At 37.5% G+C, this 25,058-nt stretch overlaps 3 protein-coding genes across 5 annotated transcripts; 1 reads left to right on the top strand and 2 right to left on the bottom strand.

Moving 5' to 3' along the window:
* Nucleotides 1–1,327: 1,327 nt before the first annotated feature.
* Nucleotides 1,328–13,065, bottom strand: fyna (FYN proto-oncogene, Src family tyrosine kinase a). Of its 3 annotated transcripts, XM_077239134.1 has the most exons (14): nucleotides 12,878–13,035; nucleotides 12,019–12,070; nucleotides 11,205–11,292; nucleotides 10,447–10,703; nucleotides 9,835–9,931; nucleotides 8,700–8,798; nucleotides 8,412–8,515; nucleotides 7,701–7,850; nucleotides 7,442–7,606; nucleotides 7,054–7,233; nucleotides 5,571–5,647; nucleotides 5,306–5,459; nucleotides 4,055–4,186; nucleotides 1,328–2,946 (listed from the first exon to the last, which is right to left on the bottom strand). In XM_077239134.1, exons 4-14 carry the CDS (start codon nucleotides 10,691–10,693, stop codon nucleotides 2,738–2,740), a joined length of 1,614 nt encoding a protein of 537 aa, XP_077095249.1. In that variant the 5' UTR covers nucleotides 10,694–10,703; nucleotides 11,205–11,292; nucleotides 12,019–12,070; nucleotides 12,878–13,035; the 3' UTR covers nucleotides 1,328–2,737. The 3 variants fall into 3 exon arrangements, with proteins under 3 accessions (XP_077095249.1, XP_077095248.1, XP_077095250.1); XM_077239133.1 differs by lacking the exon at nucleotides 12,019–12,070 and having other exon boundaries at nucleotides 12,878–13,065; XM_077239135.1 differs by lacking the exons at nucleotides 12,019–12,070; nucleotides 12,878–13,035 and having other exon boundaries at nucleotides 11,190–11,293.
* Nucleotides 13,066–16,234: 3,169 nt separating this feature from the next.
* marcksb (myristoylated alanine-rich protein kinase C substrate b) lies at nucleotides 16,235–19,015 on the top strand. Its single transcript, XM_077239136.1, has 2 exons — nucleotides 16,235–16,614; nucleotides 17,450–19,015. Exons 1-2 carry the CDS (start codon nucleotides 16,528–16,530, stop codon nucleotides 18,035–18,037), a joined length of 675 nt encoding a protein of 224 aa, XP_077095251.1. The 5' UTR covers nucleotides 16,235–16,527; the 3' UTR covers nucleotides 18,038–19,015.
* A 1,041-nt stretch (nucleotides 19,016–20,056) lies between these two features.
* Nucleotides 20,057–24,849, bottom strand: col10a1a (collagen, type X, alpha 1a). Its single transcript, XM_077239137.1, has 3 exons — nucleotides 24,726–24,849; nucleotides 24,186–24,324; nucleotides 20,057–22,434 (listed from the first exon to the last, which is right to left on the bottom strand). Exons 2-3 carry the CDS (start codon nucleotides 24,307–24,309, stop codon nucleotides 20,594–20,596), a joined length of 1,965 nt encoding a protein of 654 aa, XP_077095252.1. The 5' UTR covers nucleotides 24,310–24,324; nucleotides 24,726–24,849; the 3' UTR covers nucleotides 20,057–20,593.
* Between the last annotated feature and the right edge of the window lie 209 nt (nucleotides 24,850–25,058).

The following is a 25,058-nucleotide window of genomic DNA, read 5'->3' on the forward strand; positions in this document are numbered from 1 at the left end:
ATCGACATCGAGTCCTCCTCTGGAGCGCCGAATGAAACACGCAGGGCATCAGAAGATGGACCCGGTAGAATCACCGCAGCGCTCGCGGGTTGCAACCCTGTAGAGGGGGGCGTGGTCCGAGGACGCATCGTCGGATTGTCCCACACCGTCACCCTCAAGTCACCCTGTCCACCAGCCGAAGTACCACCTCTCTTGGAGGGTGTAGATCGGGGTGTGGATGAGGGGACTCTCTCTCGAATGAGATCATTGAGTCTCGACCTCAGTGTTGCGATGGCCATGTTCCCACAGAAGGAACATGAGTGATCCACAAGCGTGCTCTAAGCCCAGACACGCAAAGCAGCGATTGTGCCCATCAAAGGAAGACAGGAATCGACCGAACCCAGAAGAAAACGGGCGAGACATCTTTAAAAAGATGTGCCACGTGCAGCTCTTTTAGAGAGGAAAAACTCAGCGATGCTGAGGCGACCAGGGAGAAGCACACAGACTGGCAGATCACTGCTCAGATCGCAGGCAATGTGAAACTCGCTGGGTACCGCCGTCACACCAACACCGGAGAGTTCGCTCGTCTCGAAGAAGATGATGTCACAGAAAAATCAGGATTTGGCTTGTGGAGTGAAGAGAAGCTCTTGGCTCCGAAGCGAAAACATATCTGCATGTTGCTGGCGTCCTCCTTTTATACCCATGCGGTGGGGCGGAGAAACGCTATGCAAATTCCGCAGACCCATGGCATTTCATCGCCATTGGCTGGTTTTGTAATACACGAAGATGATTGGCTTTCTAGGCGAAACCCCCATTCGTCGTCGTTTCGTAACTCGGAGTGACTACGAAAGGGAACTAGTATTTACGATAATTCCGACAGCACGTAAAGGCATCATAATAATATTTCACAGTGTTACTGTTTTTCTTGCGTTTTTGATCAAGTAAATGGAGCCTTGTTGAGCATAAGATACTTCTTTCAAAAACAATACAAAAATCTTACCAACCCGGAACTTTTGAAAGACAAGAGTTTATGCAATTAACATAAACTTATAATATTAAATAATAAAATGTCAAGCAAAGTGGCCACTAACGTTTGACAGCCAGAAAGTGTCCAAATACGTTAACATTAGGCCTATATTTACTGTTTTATCATTTAAAATGTATTAATGCATCAATTTGAATTAAGAATATCAATATGACCACTTTTTATATATGCATAAATGTTAAATCTAAAAGTTTAAAACTGTGATAATTTTTTTTTAAATCTAGAGTAGTACCTCCCAATCTTAACAAAAAAGATATTCAATTAAAATTGGATGTCAGGTGGAAAAAAAAATTAAAGGAGAAATGGATTTGAATGACACTTTATTCTAAAAATGTTTGTGCATAAATGAAACAAAGAAATTAAATAAACACAATATTTATGAATTAATCCAAATATAGATGGTACAAAAATAAATGTGAAAATGATAAGGTTGGATTTTAACACAAATGCAGTACATAATTTAAATCATAGGCCCTGATAAAAAGCAGCCCTCATTTGAACACATTATTCTTTCCAAAATATTGTCTGAAATCAACACTGAATAGTTTTTGAACAGTAGGTGAATAACTGCTCTTGGAAATAGGCTCATGCCGATATTGCCGCATTGAGAATATGTAAAAGTATTGTTGACTTGCAGTAAGTTTGTTTACTGAGAGGTCTGTCCCTTCTTAAGTGTGACAAAAAAGTAAAGAATGACCCAATAATGAATATTCAGACATACGTATCATTTTATCATGAAGGACAAAATGAGGGGCAAAAACAAGGCAGACCAGCAATGAGTTATCTCGAGTGGAATTCTACCATTTTATAATATTTCTCTACATATTTAGTCGTGTTATTTTATAATGCATGATATTGTGAGATACATTTAATGGACTCCTTTTATTTTCTCTCACAACAGTAAGGATGTTAGCAGTCATTTTATCTTATTTAAGATGATATCTTAAAGATGCCAGTATGGTCAAACATAATGCCCACTTGGTCTCATACTATTCTGATACATACATTGCTCTATTGTTAATCCAAAGTGACTAAATAGAAAATGCACTCATTCTAAGAAGCAGAAAACAAAAAAGAGACACTGAGCGCTTGCTAAAAGCAGGTGCAAAATAATTAGGCCCAGCAAACTCACTAAAACCAGTGCGGACACCATTACCCTCTGTGAAAGTCACTGTGTCAGAAATGCTACCTATGCAAAACGGGAGTGTTTTGACACGTACTGTTAATTTAATATACAATTGACAGATTTCCTTTAATATTTAAAAGAGGCTGTTCAACATCCCACTGGAAGTGTCTAAGAATGATTTCCAGAATCATTGTAAATTTTTAAATGTTTGATGCCGCCTCTGTTGTTCATGCTTCCCTCACAGCGTCGATTCTTTCTCGGCCTGGATAAGAACGCAAAACAGCATTATAAAAAGTAATAAAACAAGCCAAATACAAGGGAAAACTAAACACACTATTTACACTACATACAAACAAGCCATTCTTATCATTATTCATGACTGATGTCTCTCCACAGAACACTATTTTTGGCTTTACTGACAGATATAATGCGATTGCATGTCCTTTGTTCGATGGAAGATGGATTGTGTCTGATATTGGGTCACTGAGATGGCACAAAACCTGGAAGCTTTTTTATCAAACGCTCTTTCGATCTGTCTTTTGAAGGGCAGTCTTTTGTGGCACTCTCTGTACTCTGGAGCAATGTGTTTAGAGGTTGTCCCCGGGTTGGTACTGTGGTTCAGTGGCAGTGAAGTAATCCTCCAGGAAGGCTTGCAGATACTCAAAGGTGGGCCGCTCCTCGGGATCCCTCTTCCAGCATTGGAGCATGAGCTCATGCAGGGAGCTGGGACAGTCCTGGGGGCAGGGCATCCTGTAACCACGCTCTACTTGCTCCAAGACTTCCCGGTTGTTCATGCCTGAGGGACAAATGGAAAAAAAGTTGTGGGGCCCTTAAATTCCTCTATGATGCTGTGTTTTTCTTCATTCATTTATTCAGTCTTTTAGAGATAGATAGTTGACCCAAAAACATTCCAAACTTTCTATCTTCTGTGGAACACAAAAGAAGATATTTTGAACGTTTCAACTGTTTTTGTCTATACAATGCAAGCCTATGGGGGCCAACGTTTGCATGCACCCAAATTATCTGTTAGTAATCAGAATGATGGCTCAAAGTCTTCATGTAAACAAGTGTGTCCTCCTGAAAAGTGAAGCCAAAGCATTTCAATCGCCCCCTGGTGCCTGGCTGCAGTATAGGTTATAATAAACCCTTCCCTCTCCATGTAATTGAATGGGACGAGAGCCAAACTAAAAAATCCAATTACAGTTCAAATCCTTTTTTTTCCCAAAGATGGTTTCTGTCATTTTAGGTAGTTCTTATATCTCATTTCAGTACTGCATGTGTTTACCATAGCCATTTTATAATAAGATCTTTGAGGTTTACAAACATTTTACATCTTTTAAATGTGCATTAACATTTATTATCTTGGTCTTGTGAACTGGTCAGTGGAGGAGACTAAATATATGATTTAAAAAGTCTATGTGTCAGCATTCTTTTTATATATGTCACCAAGGCAAAAATAACAAAAAAAAATCATACTCATGGTAGATCCAGTGACATTATCGTGGTGGCGTTGGGCAGTGCGCATGCGCTGAAGTTTTGTTCAGAATACATGTAAACGAATATATGAATATGACTGCAAAATTTAGGAACTTTCGAAATTTAGGAATAAAGAGAACTTTCAGATTCAGATTGATTCATTTGGATTGAGAAAAGTTAGTAAAAACTAAGAAGACATTGAGACATTTCTTTAAAAATATCTTCTTTTGTGTTCATACAGGTTTGGAATGACGTGTGTGTGAGTAAATGATGACAGAATTCAAATTTTTTTTGTAAATTATCCCATTAAGAATTTGTCTTGCGTTGAATGGCAAACTTTCAATGAAAATGAATGAATTCAGGTAATTTTTATCAGTTGCTGTCAGTGTTAATGATTTAAGAATGTTCCTTCCACCACCAGATCTCACCTGGATAGGGAACGCGTCCTTTGGTGACCAGCTCTGTGAGTAGTATTCCAAACGACCACACATCTGACTTGATAGTAAACCTTCCATAGAGTGCTGCCTCTGGAGCCGTCCACTTGATTGGGAACTTGGCACCTACAACGGAACACTGAAATTATAGATCTGATCTCGAAATGTGGCCTACTTGTGAACTGTGCAATGTTCCCAGGGAAATTGCAGATTTAACTCTGTTGAATATGTGCATAAGGAAACGAACATTAGTAGATAAAACACTGCTCAGTCATATATTATATGACCTAAATGTCCACGTAATATCAATTACTTTTGAGATGTTGCCATGCTGAAAATGTTCCTACATGGGAACAAACCATGGTAAAAAAAATTAAATAAAAAAAATCATCTTATGAATTAATAAATGTATTCATTTGGAAACCCTACAAATAAATTTGTTAAATCTATCTATATATATATATATATATATATATATATATGTGGCTCAGTGGTTCATGTAGGTTGTCTACAAACCGAAAGGTTGGTGGTTCTATCCCCGGTTCCACCTGACCAAGTGTCGAGGTGTCCATGAGCAAGACACCTAACCCCAACTGCTCCCGACGAGCTGGATGGTGCCTTGCATGGCTGACACCGCCGTCGGTGTATGAGTGAGTGAGTGAATGGGTGAATGTGAGGCAATATGTAAAGCGCTTTGGTGGCCATTGGGTCAGTGAAAGCGCTATATAAATGCAGTCCATTTACCATTTAAATGAAACAGAAATACTTGTGTTTCTATGCATAAAAACTATTGTATTGCTATATACACTTTCAATGAATAAATAAATAACAACCACAGTAATACAAGTGACGCCAATGTTTATAAAAAAAACACCCAGTGAGTAAATGGATTATTTAAACATTTGTCATATGGTGACATTCATATTTTTTCAGTTAACTGTAAAACTATGTTGTAAAACGATGTTAGACTGTGATCTGTGAACAAAAAATCCAGTTGAAGACGGAAAAAAATGCTCGCATTAAAGAAGCACTTTTGCATCTTGGAGAAAAAACTGAGTATCGTATGACTTGAAAACAGCATATTAATGGTTTTTATAAACTCTGGTCCAGTCAGTCCAATACTGCAGTTTGTTGTACTTTTTTCTGAATGGTCAGTGTGAAGTGTAAAGAGAAGAAAACCATAGAGGGTTAACTAAGTCTATAAAGACAGAATAGCTAAGCCTGATTTGGAATGGTATACCTCACCTTGTCGTGCTGTGTATTCATTGTCCTCTATTAGTCTGGCCAGTCCAAAATCTGCAATCTTGCACACTAAGCTATCACCAACAAGTATATTGGCAGACCGCAGATCTCTGTGGATGTAGTTCATCCTTTCAATGTAAGCCATGCCTGCAGCAACCTAAAAGAGGAGTGTGCAAGCAATGGAATATTTAAATGTCCTGGGGTTAGGTAAGTGCTAACTGATACCAGATACCTTTAATGATTATGGGTATCAAAACATTTTACAAACCTGAGCGGCCATGTCAACTAAATTTGGCAATTTAAGCCCACGTCCTTCACCATCCTTCAAGAAATCCAGCAGGCTCCCTGAAAGACCATCAAAATATGTGTGAACAAACCTTCCAACTTCAAGCGAAACAAAACTTCTTTCTTTTTATATATAAAGAAGACTTCAGATGCAATTTGGCATTTCATCTGACATTTTTCTTTTAAACAAGCATTTTTATCAGGCTTTTTATTCAGTTGTTTCACTTTAATGGCAATAAAAAGGTTATTCGTCAGTTATTGTAATGCCTTATTTTCAGAAGTGTATGATATGTCATTTACTGCAAAAAACAGCTAAGTCCATGTGTGCTTTTGTTGCAAAAACCTCTAAGTTCACATCTTTGGACAAGACATAGTAAAGAGTTGCAAAATCACTACTGCCACGTTCGTATCCTATTCAGGTCCAAGTGCTCACAGGGCACCCAGGTTCGAAAGTGACCCGCGGTCGTTTCCTGATCCCACCCTATCTCTCTCCAGTCCCTCTTCACTGTCCTTTCTGAATAAAGGTAAAAGGCTCAAAAATATAGTCAAAATAATCATTTACACAGTATAACCATAATGACACAAATGACAGCCCACTTTAGTGGATAACAACAAACAGAAGACAAATAGAAGACTTTATACAATAACTACACCATATACACTATGCTTAAAATAAAAAATATATAACATAATTCATATTTAAAATATAATATATAAATATATATATATATATATACAATATTACATTTTGATAAAAAATAAATATAAAATGATGATGCATTAAAATAAATCCAAAAGAATAAATAAATAATAAAAAAGTAATTTACATTAAGTCAGTAAACATTAAACTGATATTAGTCAAATGTAAACAATCCATTGTCATAAAATTTACACTTCTAGTATAAACTTCTTCTAAACATCTTGTTTAGTTAAAAAGATGGCTCATACGCACGCCGTCGTCATTCATTTTGAAATCATATGATTTTGATTCGCGTCTCCTGATTGGTTCTGAAAACTAGAGGATTTTGCTGGAAAATGGAAGTGGCGTTTAGAGGTTTCTGCCCACGAACTGGAATTTCTGAATGGGCTGAGGCAGGGATTTAGCGGGTTTGAAGTGAAAGTATTTAATGAATGGATGCTATGTGTGGAGAGCATTCGCTTAATATCGGCTTTTGCACCTGAAGTCTTCATATATAATATATATACACATATATATAATACTTGTTTTCTATTTGAATATATTTTAAAACGTAGTGTAGCCATTACTTCAGTCTCCAGTGTCACTTTAGAAATCATTCTAATATGCTGATTTGGTTCTCAAGAAACATATCTTACTATGGTCAATGTTAAAAACAGTTGCCGCTTAATATATTTGTGGAAACTGTGATGATTTTTAAGGATTCTTTGAAGAATAGAAAGTTAAAAAGAACTGCCTTTATTTGGCACTTCTGTTTGCAAAATCCTACCTTTGCTCATATATTCAGTCACAATGTAGATGGGTTCTTCAGAGACGACCGCATACAGCTGCACTAGCTTGTCATGCCTCAGTTTCTTCATTATCTGAGCCTCCTCCAGGAACGACTCTGGGGACATTGTTCCTGGTTTCAAGGTCTTCACTGCCACTTTAGTATTGCCATTCCAAGTGCCTGCCATTCAGAGACGAGGTTTCATAGTGAGTCACACAGCCCTTCGAAAGGAACCACACATAAATCCTTCCAAGACAGCTGGCTTTCTTTTGACAAGATGAAATGTTCTCTGCTTCCCTGACAGGCCTAGATTTATACCCCTGGAATTATAAGTAATGCATGAATATCAAACTCTTTTATTGGGAATGAGGTTAAGCTAATCTCTTACCCATCCAGACCTCTCCGAACTGTCCATTCCCCAATCGTTTGATGAGCTGAAGTGACTCCCGTGGGATCTCCCATACATCTTTGGTTTTGACGGACAGGTCGGCGAGGCGGGGCATGCCTTTATGGCACGGGACTATTAAACGGCAGCAGAGTCCTGCAGCCCGGGCTGAAAGCAGAGATATTAACAGCATGTATTTGTACTGTCTTCTTATCATTTAAGATCAATTCATTTTCAGATTTAGAATTTAATACAGACTTACCAGAATAATGATGCACAAGCTGCTGCAGAGTTTCAAATTGAGCTCTAGTGGTGATGTAATATCCTCCATTGTCTAACTTGCGTATCTTGTAATGCTTCACGTGATCACCCTTAGTTTCATCCCAATCCTGTATGGACAAGGAATACGCTCCTGGAATAAACATGAGTGAATAGGATAAATAAGGAATAAGGATATATGAATAAGGATAGTACAGGAGTCTCAAATATCAGTTAATAATTCATAGAAGAATTTGTAAAGTTGGCAAAACTCAAAAAGAAAGCAAAAAAAGTACACTACTGCTCAAATATTTGGAGTCAAAAAGTTTTTTCTGAAAGACATTAATACTTCTGTTCAGCAAGGATGCATTAAATTGATCAAAAGTGTCACTGCAAAGACATTTCTAAAGTTACAAAAAATCTGATCTTTTGAATTTGTTATTCTTCAAGGAATTCTGAAAAGATGTATCACAGTTTCCACAAAAATACTAAGTAGCACAACTGTTTTCAACATTTCAAAATATATTAAAATATAACCGTTATTTGAAATTGTAACAATATTTTACAGTATTACTGTTTTTACTGTGTTTTTAATCAAATAAAGGCAGCCCTGGTGAACATAAGAGACTTCTTTTCACATTAAAAAAAATCTTACTGACCATAAGCTATGTAATGGTAGTGTATCTGTGAATGGGTTTGGGAAAAGGCAAATTACCTTTCGTGGTCTCACTCTCCCTTATAAGGAATGTGCCTCTGGGATTTCCATTCGACAACAGTTGCCTTTCTGCATCTTTACGGCCTAGTTTTCCAAAATACCAACTACAAAGGGATACATAGTGTTTAGTTTAGTTAACAGTATGACCACATGACAAAGTTATGTTATTGTGCTTGCCCCAATGAAAATACTTCTTAAGAGTAATGCAAAAAACAGACATTGTTCTTCTAGACAGTTCTCCTATTTATATTTCACTTTTGCCTATTTTGGTACTAAAACAGAACTTACTCTTCTGCCTGTATGGAGTCCACTGGAGCCACATAATTACTGGGTATGTATCCTGTTCCACCTGTAGTGAGAGAGCGGGCCTCCCACCAGTCTCCTTCCCTGATATATATGGCCACAGGTGCAAGAAAACAAATAAACAATGAATACATTACTGGGTCAAGTTTCAATTATTTAGAAGGAAACTGGCTGTTCTATAATGCACATTTAAAATCCCATTTTTGTGTTCCTAGGAGGTAATGTGCAGAAACACAACTGTTCAAAGGTTTGGGATAAGATTTTGGGACAGACATTTATAATGTAACAAAATATTTATGTTTCAAATAAATGCTTTTCTTTTTAACTTTCTATTGATCAAAGAATCCAGAAAATCATTTGAAAATCACAGTTTCAACAAAAATATTAAGCAGCAAAAAAATGTTTTTAACATTGATGCTAATAAGAAATATTTCTTGAGCATCAAATCAGCATATTAGAATGATTTCTGAAGGATTACGTGACACTGAAGACTGGAGTAATGTTGCTGAAAATTCACATCACAGGAATAAATTACATTTTAGAATAAATTAAAGTAGAAAAAAGTTGTACTGCTTTTAATGATTTCCGAATTTGACAGTTTTACTGCTTTTTGTCAAATTAATGCAGCCTTGCAGAGCATTAGACTAAAAATTACTGGGAAAAAATCTTGCCAACCACAAACTTTTAAACAGCAGTGTACATGAAAAACATTTTAATTTAATATTTCAAACAGTATCCAACATGCCTTGCACATGCCATGCGGACAAAAATATATATATCATGACCACAAATTAAGATTTTTTTTTCTCGTTTTAGTAAATCGTGGCCACATTGTACTTATTCATTACCTCGTTTTGATTAAACCAAAGCAAATTACCAAATTATTATATTGTAAGGGGACAAATTATTATACTGTGCGCACGATTTAGTAAAACAAGGGAACATATTATAATATTGTGTGCACGATTTAGCAAAACAAAGGAACAAATTATATTGTGCGCACGATTTAGTAAAGAGGCCACAAATTATTATATTGTGCACACAATTTAGTAAAACAAGGGAACAAATTATTATATTGTGCATGTGATTTTTTTATACATATAAAGTTCTATAAACTCACGTGCTATTTAGAATCTGGAACTTTTCCCCTTTCCTGAAGCTGAGGTCATCCTCTGACCTTGCCTCATAATCATAAAGTGCTACAAAGAGTGTTACTCCTGCAAAGTAAGTGGCAAATAACATCAGCATTCTGACAAAGACTAAAACAATACATAGCTTATAGAAATAGAACAATGTCTCAACAATGTGCTCCAAACTAGAAATAATTGGGATATTTAAAAAAATATTATTTTAAACAGTCAGCATTATTTGGTTTTTACAACTCATTTTACTTCTGTAAAATATTTCCAAATAAAACAAGATATTCAATGAGAAAACAGTGCGCCAGGACTGATTTTATCCATCAAATTTGATTGGATCACAAAAAATGTGCATGCTTGATACCAGAAAGGAGCAAAGGGCTGAAAAATTAGAGGCCTTGGTGATGTCATCCAAAAAGAAAAGTTGTTTCAGAAACTTAACTATTAACTATTTTTTATTTGGAATAATATGGACCAATCCAACAGGCACTATACAACTAAGAATGAGTAATAAATAAGATGATTTTTATGTCATGATGAAGGTATTTCACTTTCTGTTCCGAGTGCCAGAACAGTAAAGTGCCTCATTTTACCTGTTCCACCCCGGGATCGTAACGTTCCTGAGTGTGAAGAAGAGTTCACTCCACCAAACACAGTCACTCCTTGACTGACAGGCGCATGGAAGTTGTTGTAGTTGGGTATTGTGGTGACTCCAAAGCTAGGATAATGCTGAGGAGTCGGATCAGCCCCATATCGATATCCTGCATGCTGTGAGATACTAGTTTCTCTGTCGTCCGTGAGTTTGGTTGCCTCTTTGTCCTTACATTGCACACAGCCCATTATCTATGTTCTTTGTGGTGAAGAAAAGGGCATAAATGAACATTCATTAACAGACACAATGACATATTCACATCTGTTTGACATTTTATTGGTTTGAATCTAATCAAGTCATTAAAGATGAGGTTCAGGTTCATATTCAGAACAACTGACTGGAAGACGTAAACAAATACGTAAAAAAGTAATTACTTGAAAGGTATATAGAAAAATAACAAATGATACAGCAAGACATCTTTTTTAGCAACAAAAAAAATCTGTATAATACAGTGAAAACAAATAAATGATGAGCCATTCACTGAATTTGTGATTCATTTCATCTTATTTGCATCAAATAGCATAATAATTTGGTCAATTAATGTGATGCCACATTCACATTTACAATTAACTACCAAAGCTATTTTTCTATTCTGTAGAACATCATGATTAACAAATGTTAATATGAGTAGCTTGTTTTGACCGAAGATTTGAAATGTAACACATGCAGAAAGTAAATGAAAACATTCAATAAACATACCAAGGCGAGCACTGGGCTACCACAGTGGAGTATTCGCATTCCATTCAATTAAAGATGGGGTGAAAACATCTACGATTTGCTCCTGTGCCTGAGTGGGCAAAACAAAAGCCAGAGACATCGGTTTATTTGCAAACAACTTCTGAGGAACTATACGGAATACTTAAAGGGATAGTTATCCGTAAGATGAAAAGTTTGTCATCATTTACTTACCCTTATGTTTTTCAAAACCTGTATGAGTTTCTTTCTTCTGTTGAACTAAAAATATATATATTCTGAGGAATGTTGGTTTTGGTAACCAGTTTCTTTTTTTTTCACAAAACAGATTATGGAAGCCATTGATTTCCATAGTATGGAAATAAAATAGTATAAAAAAGTAAATGGGTGCCATCAACAGTCTGGTTACCAAAACTAACATTCTTCAAAATATCTTCTTTTGTGTTCAACAGAAGAAAGAAACTTATACAGGTTTGGAATAATCTGAGGATGAGTAAATGATGACTGAATTTTCATTTTTGGGTGAACTATCCCTTTAAGGACTTATTTCTATATAAATTGCAGATTTTATCCTTTAACACCCTTTAATTAATCTTTAGAAAACAGAAATCGGGAGTAAGAGCCATTCATGCTTTTGTTGAACAAGGAAAAGTTTCAACCACAGACCTTTGCAAATATATTCAAATCTGCACATCTCTTAAAAAAACATAAAGTTACATACTTTTAAACTCATCACAACATAAACATTTCAAGAAACCATAGAACATATCTTAAAGGGATAGTTCACCCAAAAATAAAAATTCTGTCATCATTTACTCACCCTCAAGTTGTTCCAAACCTGTAAGAGTTTCTCTCTTCTCTGTTCATGATTACTGCGCAAATATGAAAAATATTTTTTGCAGAGCTTGCTGTTTTGCAGAGATTTCAGGTACCAATCCTTTAAATTAAGAAATTTAAACTATAGTTTTATAAGTTTCAAAAAGATTTGAATGCGGCCAAATGAAGGATTTGGCTTTCTGGCACTCAAAGCAAAACCAGAGAAACAAATGTAGCCTAGAAACAATTCCATGACTTTTGACTTTATTACTGTTCCAGACTATTTTAAAATACCCAGATTTTTCCATGACCATGGTAACCCTGTATTTATAATTCTGGATGCATAAACCAAGCAATAAGAGGGGAAAATGGCTTTTTGTGCCTGAGATCCACTGATACATTCAAATGGACATAAAACCATCAAAACATCAATACAGTACTAAAAAATAAAATAAAATCCGTTAAGTCACACCAATACGTGTGTGTGGATATTGTAAACACTGATAAGGGGTATTGTATGATTTCATTCTAACATAAGATGACTACTGTCTGGTGACAGAGGCCTTATTCTTCCATTCAATTGTGCACGTAAGGCTTTTTCTGCTGCGCATCAATCCTGCTGCCAGAGACGAACGCTCCGGAGCAAAAGCATCACACCATCCCTACACAAAACACATTCATGCTCGATCTTAAACATCCCTTAATACCATGCGGCCGATAAAGCGAACGCATTATGGTTAGTCCGCTCGCACTGGCGTTATAATGCCTCCATCGCCCATCATTTCCATTAACCACAATATTCATTGGATACAAATCGGCTGCACCAAGTGTATCAAAAACGCAAGACCATCAAAAATGCTTACCAAGAGAGGGGTCCCCTGAAGTGTTTTGTATTTCACCGCAAAAAGAGAATCGAAAATAGGTCATTTGCAGACAGCTTTTTCTATTAATAAAATCTCGGTGAATTATGAAAATAACAACATTGGCCCTGACGGCTCAGGCTGCTCCTGTCGCCGAGTGTAACAGATGATGGCGTTGCTGAGGCGGATTCTCTGGGGACCGAGGGTGTGATTGACATGTCCTTCAGCCAATCAGGTGGCGCAGAAGACGCCTGCGTGCGTGCGCGCGCATATTTTGCCTCCTCGATGGTCCTTTCTTGCTCCTACTATGCAGCGTGGGCACAGCTGTGGTTCCTATAGGAAAACAAGGACTGTCTGGTCATGCTCCACAAATCTATTGTAATCCTCTACAACCTGTGACACCAATAATTTAATTAAAAAATACCTTTTTTTTCTAATCTATGCATGTTGGACGCATGGATGCATTTTTCTAACCCTACACCTGCTTTTCTAGACAATCTTTGTTAAAGGGTTAGTCCCTGCCCCCCCCCCCCCCCCCCCCCCCCCCCAAAAAGTCATATTTTACTCATCCTTATGTTGTTCAAAACCTGTATGAGTTTTAAGAAAGAAAAGTAAGAAAAAGAATACCATGGAATGGGTGCCGTCAACTTTCTGGTTTGCTACCAACATTCTTCTAAATATCTTCTTTTGTGTTCAGCAGAAGAAAGAAACTCATTGGCTACAGGTTTGGAACAAGTTGAGGGTGAGATATAGTAGGCCCTAATGACAAAATTTTCATTTTTGGGTGAACTAACCCTTTGAATTAGAAATGGTATGGGTGTACAACTTTTCAGTTTATATCGCCTGCCAAAAGTGATTATCCTAGCCTAACTGCATCCTTATGCAAATCATTTCACTAAAAGGATGCAAATTAATGTGTTGGTCAGGTTGGGGCAAGTCATCACAATTTATGAATTATAATTCTCTGGGTTGTTTGACTTTTTACCTTTTTGCTGGTTCATAAATTGTTTAACTGAAAAGCCCAAAATTGGCATATTAAAATTAACTGTAAAAAAAATTGTGTCATTTTAACTGTAAAATATTGTAAAACCGCTATGTAAAAAACCTGTTAATGCTATGTTCCCTGTAATAAAACAGTAAAAGACCTATCCAGTCATTTAAACAGTAAAATGTTGTCAAATGTAGGCTACAACATTTTAGTTTTTAGAAGTAAAAAAGACATTCAATTATTATTTACAGTGAAAACTGTAAATTGATATTAAATTTTCTGTGTGACAAGCATTTGGTTTAAATAATTATGTTTCTTAATAGTTTTTATCAGTTATGCACATTTGGGTTTTAGGTTATATCTTCAAGTTTTTTAATGAAATTTTATTGCATTAGTTTAGTGTCATGTGTGTTGCCATGAGTGTTTTGCGTTTGCATGAATGACTCTGTGCACCTTCTGTATATAATGCAGCTTGTGGAACGGCACTTTTATTGTGGTTGTCAGTATATGTTAAAGGTACAAAGCCGATTTTAGTAGCAGTGTGCGTTGTTGGATTTACCAGTTTAAATTGCAATTTTCTTGTTTCTAAATTACAGTTTTATACTGTAAAATTTACAGGTTGTTCTGTAAATATGTTTAAATTTTTACTGTATTTTTTACAGAATTATTTTGGCAACAACAGGATGTTTTTATAAAAACAACAGGATTTTTTGTTAGATCATATTCCATTATGATTACACACCATCCTAAATGTGTATTCTTTCAGCGCTATCTTTTTTTTCTACTTAGGCAATAATGTTGGAAATGTTCAAATCACTTAAAAAGGATTGTTTACCTGTACATTTAAATTATGTCACCATTTACTCATGTTGTTTGAAACCTGTATGATGTTCTGTCTTCCGTGGAAAACAAAAGGAGATGTTTGACAGAATGACAGCCTCTGTCGTTTTAAATTCTCCTAATTCTCCCCAACATCTTCTTTTGTGTTTCACAGAACAAAGAAAGTCATACAGGTTTAGAAGAACATGGGAGTGAATAAATTATTATTTTATGGGTATGTGATAGTTCTAAAATGGATTTATATCTGACTTCTAGCCCCGGTCTCTACACCATAGTACTAAATGATCATGTATTTGATACATGTAAAAAACCAACGGCAGGCCTATACTGCCATGTCTCAAAAAAGCTCTGTACCATGTCCCAAAAAATGGCAATGTGTGTATGACTTGCAGTGTTACAGATGTATTCAATATCAGCAAAAACAGATCAAGGTTTGGGCTGATTTTCAATATTATTAGTTTTAATCTTAGAAAATGAAACTCTGCCAGAGGACTCTCGTCCTAAATCAACATCTGTTGCTACAGCCTCGGCCAACCAAAGTGAGATTTTGAAATATTTGCCTACATTTTATAATCATCAAGATTTTGTTGAGTCACTTCATTCAGAGAGCTGACTTTTCAAAAGGTATTTGTGATGCTTCACTAGTTAAATTATAAATGAAATGTTTTATACATTTGAAAGATTGTTGTTGATCATATGCCACAACTAGCATTATAGGGCCCTACGTAATTAGTTTTAAAGCCTATACTGTTCATTTATGTCCTGTTACGAGAATTGTATCATATATTAAAGATAAATGTTGAGTTTGCACAAACCAGTTTGGTGTGTAGTTAATAGATTTGAATGTTTATGGCTTGGTTTGCAATCTTAATCTCTCCTTATCTTTCCTGGATTGCTCAGACATATCATTCACTCGTTCAGACGTAAACAAATATATCAACATTGCACAGTGACAATATTATTATTGTTTATGAGCAATCTGCTGTGATGTCGAGCAGTTGCCATGGTGACGTGAGTTAGTATGGTGATGTGAAAGTGCGCTTTAGACTATTTCAGTGCATTCAAAACAGCTCGGTCTGAGCTGACAATAAACTGTGACTGAATCTAGGTCACCAGGATTCCTCAGAATGAATTCATCATGCATGCAATGTGTGACTGGATGTTTATATTGGACAAATGGAATCCGTGGTTGGATGATGATCACAAATCTATGTGTTGGCCAAGTGTCTATTTAGATAAAGCGAATACCAAATGAATAGCCTACTCAGCCATTTAAATCTATGATGTTTGCTATCTCCCTTCAATTTTGAGAAACCAAAATAAAGATTTTTTTAAGAGACAGGTTTATGGGGGTGGGGGGTAAAAGAAATGGCAAAAAAATAAATAAAAATAGCAAGAAAAAAATCCCTTTGTGACTGAATTCGCTTGTACCGAATCACCAGTTGCTGGTTGCGCGCGCTTCCTCCCCCTCCAGTGTGTGAGTGTAACCCCTCCCCCCGGCTTCACGGAGGCGCCTTATTGGCTCACACAGCTCTTCTGTGACGTCAGGGATATTTGGGCGTTGTATCTCGCATCTCATTATCAAAAGAGAACAATTTCATTATCCCCACCTCGTATCCCAAAATAATATATTTTATTTGAGAGAGTGCTATATTTATTATTTTTCTCTGATCAGTTGATCACAGCTTTACCTCTCGTTATCTCTTTTCCGCGGTTTTATTTGAAAACAGACGCTCTTGAGAGCGAGCACGCGACGCGTTTGAGGGAGAAGCTCGCGCTCTTTGTTCATTCATTTGATCTGCGATTCTTTGTTGCGTGTGAAAGCATGGGAGCGCAAATCTCCAAAAACGGAGCAAAAGAGGAGACTGTTGCCGAAAAACCAGTCGAGACTGCGAATAAATCAAATGGACAGGTAATAACTTTAATTATTATCTTTGTACAGGCGTGTGGTATTTTGAGGGGGTGTGCAGTACCAAAAATCAAGTCGGTTCAAATGAACAATGAGCCGATCAACAAAGGGACTCTCCACTTTTCACTGAAAATCAACACTTTGTATTAAATATCGATGATATTATTGTTTAAATGTTGAAAAGATCAGCGCAAATGGGTTATATTTGGTGTAAATTGCATTTTTCTCATTTGCACGTTAATTGTAATAGACCACCAATGTATTAAGTGCGTATAAACAGCGAGTTATTTTTTCTTTTTAAATCATAAAATTACGGTTACGTTGAAATTTGGTGATTCCATTCCGATTTGTGTGTGTGTGTGAGTATATTAGTTAAATGGGATTATCTTCGTATCTTTATCAAGCTTTTCCGTCGTGCAAATCCATTTCGATAAAATCACCACACCTTTATTGCATCTTGTTGTTAAAATGGATGTAAAAATAAGCTTCGAGACAAAATCCATAGATCTAATATGAGAAAGGGTTTTAATATATGAAGTTGCCTTGCAAGGCTGGTTATGTACTCAACACGATGATCTCCTTGGTTTGATCAGCGCTGGTGGATCTAACGTTACTCGTCCATCTTGCAACGCTTTCACTTAAATGGCAACAGCATCAACCAGACAAAGTGCATGAGACTTCACCCACGTGGCGAACCTATAGACTCCAAACAGTGTTTTCATATAGCTTTTTTTTTTTTTGTAGATGCAAATTTGCAAAAATAAATGCAATCAGTTATATTTAAATTTTTTACGCAGTGCAAAAACGGCTAATATGAAGCATTTTCTTATTCCCTCAGGAGAATGGACATGCCAAAACCAATGGGAATGCCTCTCCAACTGCAGAAGCAGCCACGGAGGACGTGCAGGCCAATGGAAACCACTCTGCTGATGGAGAGGTAAAAGCAGAGGAAGGAGGCGCAGAGAAGGCTGCTCCAGAAGGGGATGCGGAAAGTTCTGCCGTTGCGAATGGTGAAGACTCGGCCAAGACAGAAGAAAACGGTTCTGCCTCTGCGAGCGCTGAGCCTGCCAAAACCAAAAAGCGCTTCTCCTTTAAGAAACCATTCAAACTCAGCGGCTTCTCCTTTAAGAAGAGCGCCAAAAAAGATGTTGAAGGTGGAGATGCGGCGGCGGCAGCAGTGGAGAATGGAGAGCAGAAGAAGGATGCTGAGTCTGAGGAGGCCAAGCCTGAGGCCTCCAGTGAAGAGGCCAAGACAGAGGCTCCAACTGAGGAACCCAAAGCTGACGAACCAGCCGAAAGCAATGAGGAAAAACCGTCCATTGAGGTAGCCGAAGAGAAGCCCGCTGAGGAGAAGCCAGCAGAAGCTGCTCCTCAGGAACCAGCAGCCGCAGAGAGCTCAGATGCCCCAGCCGCTGCCACAGAGTAAGATGGAGATGAAAAGCCCATTTTAGATGAAGTCCGAGGAGCACAAACATGGAAAATTTGTATAAAACCAATGACATTTCAAACCTTCTGTTTTCTCCCATACTTTCATCCATTCCTGTTCCATCCACTACATTGTATATGGCATTTTGAAGGAAGGAAGTTGGATGGAATGATTGGAAGTGAAAGGCACATTTTTCCCATGTTTTTCATAATTTTTTGTAGCAGTTGTGTAAGTTGTGTGTGTGGGTGTGCGTGCGTGCGTGCATGAGTGAGATTAATAGAGCATTGCTTGTTTCAATTGTTTTTTTCTTTGTTTTTGTTTCTTTTGTAGGTGAACTTACATTAGTTGTTGTAAGGACATTGAGTTGAAATGTTAGTTGAAGGTACTGGTGCCATTCTATTTGGGTAAATCAAGCGTGTGAAAAACGGAGCTATTAGAAACAACATCATTGAACAATTTACAGATGTTATTGGTCACTTTTTTTTTCTTATTTTACTGCCGTTACATCAGTCATCGAAATAGGTGCTTAAAACCTCAGCAGCTGCATTGTGCAAAAGTGCAGCATTATGTATTGGTATTGGCTTTTGTCATTGCTGGATTTTATGATGTTGAAATGGCTTTATCTTGTTTTTTTCTTTATATCATTGGTATCAATTGGTGTTTTTTTTTTTTCTCTTTCTGGAAAAACCCCTGTTTCATTGAGAATAATGCTCTGAAATGTTTAAGATCAAAACATTTGGCCTCTCATGTGTAATGCAGTCAAAGTGTTTTTTTATTCCAGCAGAGTTCCACAAATGTTTGAAAAATTGCCGGTGCAATCGTCAAGTAGATTTTTTTTTTCTTTCCTGTAAATACTTCAGCACCATCTCTACTTGATTTTTTAATGGAATGTAACTGCGTGCAAATCGTTCACAATGCTTCTTTTACCCCTTCATTTTAGGGGCACTCAAAACAAAAATAAAGGATTTAGACAGACAATATATGAGTGGTTTTGTTTGAGTATTGATTGTGTAACATTCTTTATAATATTATTTTTATTTTTTTACAACAGAATACATTTTAAGAAAAAGTTTATAACTTTATTTTTGTTATTTTGGTGGAAGTCTTCCATCACTGAGTATTTCTACCCTCAAATCCATTCGCCAACTCATACTTAACAGTACCATGGTATAACACCTAATTAAGTAATTATATAAGGGTTTGTAGGTTTTACACCACCGCTTTCTCATATCACATGCTTTCTTGAGGTATGAGGAACTTTTCATTATGTTTTTTGTATTTACCCTCAGCACTTGTAAATGCCATTCTTCTAAATAAATAAAAAAGTCAAATACTTTCCAAGTATAAAATAAATGTTAACAGACACTACTCGGATGTTTTAGCCAACCACAGAAGCTAAATATAATTTAGAACCATCCATTTTCTGCACTCCAAGATGAACCCCACCACTAATCCAGCAACCACAAGATGGGTGTTTTCACCCAATATTCCTGCTCCTAGTTTAGATGCTGGATATGCATCTTATATGCCAATGTTAAACTTGTGGCTCCCACCTCTGCACTCACAGATGGTAACGACTTTACCCTCCAGGTGCTCTTGTCTTCTTTTTTTTTATTCAACCACATCCCTCAACTCCTCCAAATGCAGTGCCTGCCTGTGGCTTGTGGCTCCTTGCTTTTGATTGCCTCCGCCCAGCGGCTTCTGTTTGACTTGTCTCTCCACCTAACCCACATCTATATGGCTTACTGGTAACTTAACCCAGTTATCAAAGCATACTCCTTTACTTCCCAATCCTGTTTTTAAATACACTACTCTTGGCAAGTACGGGTTTTTGATTTATACCTTTTTTTCAACCACCAAAACAAAATAGAAATATAGCATTTTAAATATGTGTACTGTTGTAATTCTGTTGCATTGTATACCACTTTAGTTGCCCTTGTTTGAAAGAAAAAAAAGTGACTCATGGCTCAAACTGACTTATTCAGCACACTAAAACACAGACACAGACAAAAAAAACTCTTTAGGAAATTTTTTATTTCAGCTATTATGGTTTACAGATAAAAAATTATAATTTGGGATAACATTTGTAGATGTTTTTCAAAATGTTTTTCATCATTTTCACCATCTCACAATATTCAAGTCAGAAACAAGGATGTCAGGAAGAGCATTCTCTTGTGTTTAATCAGTAAGGGTATAATAACAACAATAACAATAAAAATAAGACACAAAGATTTGAACTAGCCACTGTGATCAGTTACAAAAAACAAAAACAAAAAAAAAATAGGAAAAGGCGAGATATTATCAGAACACTTCTTCACATGCTCTCTCCACACACATAAAATAAAATTGTCAAGGTTTTAACCGTCTTGCTATCCCTGATCACATATTACATAAATTACTTCCTTCTTATTGGCACCACTGCTTGGAATTTTCAAGTTGAGATGCTTGTATTTCTCAGAACAATTGCACAGTCTGTTGTGCATTGAGGTTCGCAGAACAGGGTAGTATGTTTGAGAAATAGTGATGTTTTAGAAATGATGTGGTTTGTTCACCTTATCACGTGGAGGCAATCAGGAACCCAGAGAAAGAGCAATGGACATTATCGGCAGCAAAAACACCATTGGCCTCATCATCAGGGATCTGAATATAAACAGTGTCCTGCTCATTGAGCTGAAGGACAGAACTACCAGACATCTGGTCCACAAATCCCTTGTTGTACTCATCATAGGTAAACATGACTGGTTCATTATTTTTATAAAGTGCCACTAAAGCATTAGCTCCGTTCACGTGCACGCTATAGGAGAAGTAATAAATTCCTGGAATCTGGCAGGTGAACAGGCCTGTCTCAGGATCATAATGCTGCTCTGCATTATACACAATCTGATCAAACTTAATTGGGGTACCAGATGGGGGATAAGGTGTCACAGTTGCAACAGTGAATGCAGACACAGGACTTTTGACAAGAACTGGGTATGTAGTCTCTCCTTGGGCCTTCTCAAACATAACCTCTCCAGGAGGTCCAGGAGGGCCGGGAGGTCCAGCAGGACCTGGAAGTCCAGCAGACCCATCAGATCCAGGAAGTCCAGGTGGACCCTGAGGTCCAGGAATTCCCTTGGCAGCCAAACCAGCTGGGCCAGGTGATCCAGGAAGACCCGGGTGGCCTTTAAGCCCAGGTAAGCCTGCAGGACCTGCTGGGCCAACGGGGCCTCTTGCTCCAGGAGCTCCTTCCTCTCCTTTTTCACCTGCTGCTCCAGGATATCCTGGAAGACCCTTTGGTCCAGCAAGTCCTGGTGCTCCTGGGGTACCAGGAGCACCTGTGTGGCCAGTTTCTCCTTTGTTACCAGGAGCACCTGTAGATCCTCTTGGACCAGGTTGTCCTGTTGCCCCTGTATATCCCTGCTTGCCTTCAATGCCTTGGGCTCCCTGTTCTCCCTTGTGCCCCTTCAGCCCTGGAGGTCCCATTGGACCTTGATCACCCTTATCACCTGTTGCCCCCCTCTCGCCCGGGAAACCTCTTGAACCTTGAGAACCAGCTGGACCCACAGGACCAGTAGCACCTGGATATCCAGTGTGCCCTTTAGCACCTGGCTCACCTTTCTGACCTGTTGTACCTGGGCTACCAGCTACTCCTCTCTCACCTTTTACACCAGATTCACCTGGTTTACCATAACCTGGAACACCAGGAGCACCAGGAGCACCAGCTGCGCCTTGTGGGCCTTTGGGGCCAGTAGATCCAGGAAAACCTGGGGCACCATTTTCACCTGGCTTGCCAGGCATTCCAATTCCAGGAGCACCTGTTTGACCTTTTGGACCTGTTGCACCCATGGGTCCAGGTTCTCCATCACGGCCAGGTGAGCCTGATTTACCTGGTTCACCAGGATGTCCAGCTTTGCCAGGTCTTCCAACACCAGGCTCACCAGGCTTCCCTGAAGGACCCACTTCTCCTGCTGGACCTCTCTCACCTGGTGGCCCCTGAACCCCAAAGCCTCTTTCTCCTTTTTGTCCTGGCAGACCAGGAATACCTGGATGTCCTTTAAGACCCGGCTCTCCACGTGGTCCCATTGCACCTGGAAGACCTGATGGTCCAGGTTTGCCTGTTGCAGAAATGCCTGCAGGTCCAGGGCTACCAACAGAACCAGGCATGCCTCTGGGGCCTTGAGGACCGGTTGCACCAGTGTCTCCTTTAAGTCCAGGTGCACCTGTGGCTCCGGGTTTGCCGGGTCCACCTGGAGAACCAGGTTTTCCAGGTGCTGAGTAACCAGTAGCACCAGGTGGTCCAGGAGGTCCCTGTGGCCCTGGCAGTCCTTCACCATCTTCTCCTGCGGGGCCAGGGGGTCCAGGAGGTCCAGGTTGGCCGGGCTCACCGGGGATGCCTGGTTCTCCTGCTACTGATACCACTGGAATAAAACAAGAAGTTTATCAGTGGCAATACTCATATCAGTTTGAATGGCAGTGGCAATAACTGTACTCATTCAATAATCAGTCATAGGTGGAATTGTCATTTTGGAACTGATCATGTAAGTAAATATTTTTCATGCAATTCTATAGTGTATGTTAAAAAAACTTTATTGACTTTATGTAAATTATTTAAAACATATAATATACTACAATATATAAAATAAGTACAATATACCAGTATAAACAAACATTGAGAAAACACAGTGCATATCAGATACAAATTAGACAGACTACAAAAATGTGTGACTAAAGTGTGTTCCTATGAACAAATGGAACCCTTTTTACCCATTTCTACATAGTTAGAAATTGTTTTGTTGAACAACAGTTAATTTTTTTCCCAATATAGCTGTCTTCTAAAACAGCAGCAAGTCAGAATCTTCGAGAAAGTTGATTAAGTCTTTTTTAAGTCCCTTTTATCAAAACACAGTGTTCAGACATAAGAAATAATACTTTTTAAACTTCAAACATTGATTATCACTGATGCATATCTATGTGTTTGTGTCAAGTGAAATACTTTTTCTTATTTTTTTTTGTAATTTTTGTGAAAAAGTGCTTGCCTCAAATGTTTTGGTTTTAACTTAAAATTTTATATCGGTGATTCTATTTTATTCTTTTCTCTGAAGCCTTCAGAAACTTTTTATTCATTCCAGTTTTTGCTGTATTGTTCATAAATAAACTTGACTTGACAAAAGCCTCCAAGAATATATTATATTTTTCAGGATTGAATTACAATACATATTCTTTTCGTGCATTTTATAATTCCACTAGATAATCTAATCTCTGTTATATATATATATGGTAGAGATACTCAGTGATGGAAGACCTCAACCAAAATAAAATGTAAATATCTCAAGTGGAATTATAAAATGCACAAAAATAATGTATAAGTAATATGCGCTAGGGCTCCAGTTTTATAATTGCCTTCATGTGGTCAAATCTATTGGTTTGTAAACTACACCAAAGGTCATTCTTGGAGACACAGCTTTAATGAAACAGATGTGTCTAGATTTTGTCGTTACACACCCAGACAAATCACTTTTCAACATGTCTCTAGAGACTTCTAAATTCTAAAAAGCTGTTCATAACCTTCAAAAATTTGTTGATTTAACATATCCTTTAAATCTAAAAGAACACTGAATCACTTCTGCTCAAACTAATTGTATAAATCTGTGCAGTATTTTGTTGTACAATATCACCAATTAAATGATCATATTTGAACTTTAAATATTTTATCAAACAATGCAGTTAAGCATGATATAAGAAAATTTAACAAGATTCAAATTGAATATTTCGTACATCCTTATTGTGGAATACTCCAAACTGGAATTTGTTGAAGGATGTGTGGAGAAAGTACAAAGATGCACTAAAGGATCCGTTGGACGTAAAATGCATTTTTACCACATAAACTAAAAGAAACGACTTCCGTTATGTAATCAGAGACAGTAGAACAGACTTTATAGCATGATGCATCTGTAGAAGCATAACATGAATCTGCAATTTGAATATTCAAAAGCTTAGACAGGTTCTATTATACTATTGGAATTATACTAAATTATGTTTTGTATTGCCTACACTTAAACTGAATGCGTTAATCTAATACGTCTTTTGATCAAACTTCTTATTTGAAAACATATATCTTTAGTACACTGCAGAAAGCAAAGAAAAGCATTTTTCAATTTTAAACACATACCATGGCTTTTCACTGAGTAAGGCTGGTACTGGGGGGCCTTCATCACCTTCTTGACAACATATCTCTCACCATGGGCAGCTGTCAAGGCCACCAGGAGAAGAATGCTTGCTACTTGTAGTTCCATTCTCTGAGGTCAAATCTGCAACGGAATTGAAAGAGTTAGTTGTGATGATGTAAATAAAAACTGCTGCTGCTGAAAACCGAAACATTCAAATGGAACAATTAGTTAATTAGTCAATTTTTAAAGTAAGCAACAGCTGACAGTAAACTGTGATTTCAACTTCCATTCCATTATTATATATATATATATATATATATATATGGTGGAGATACTCAGTGATGGAAGACCTCAACCAAAATAAAATGTAAATTTTACACTGAATTTTAAATTTCAACTTCCATTCCATTATTAATAACTTTGTTTAACCCATAACTCAAAGTAGTATAAGAACACCCTCCCATTTGCACCTATAGCTGATAGATGTCCCTCAGTATCAAGGCCTAAAAAAACAAAGGAGAAGAAATAAAATGGACACCTACCGGCATACTTGGGTTCCAAATAAATAAAAAGTTGAACACAGCCGCGGCTCCCACTTCTGAATATCCTTGTGGTAAGAGCCAGACAGGATCTGCTGCTGCCTAGCACAATGATGAGGGTTTTTATACCATATCTGGCCTTTGCATCATTAAAAAAGCACCTACCACACTAGTACCTCCCCTCTCATCGCAAGGCTGTAATTACCAAGCAGATTTGCCCACTGTTGGCATGTCACTTCAGGATGGCTTTTGCTTTGAGTGTTTAGACCCATGATTAGATCTTGTTAAGCTCCCCTCAAAGCTGCAAAAGATGCATTTTAGTCCTAAATTTGGGTT

Source organism: Siphateles boraxobius, unplaced genomic scaffold (genome assembly GCF_051911475.1).
Source record: "Siphateles boraxobius isolate OS27281-9 unplaced genomic scaffold, OSU_SipBor_1 22, whole genome shotgun sequence".
Lineage (NCBI taxonomy): Eukaryota > Metazoa > Chordata > Actinopteri > Cypriniformes > Leuciscidae > Siphateles > Siphateles boraxobius.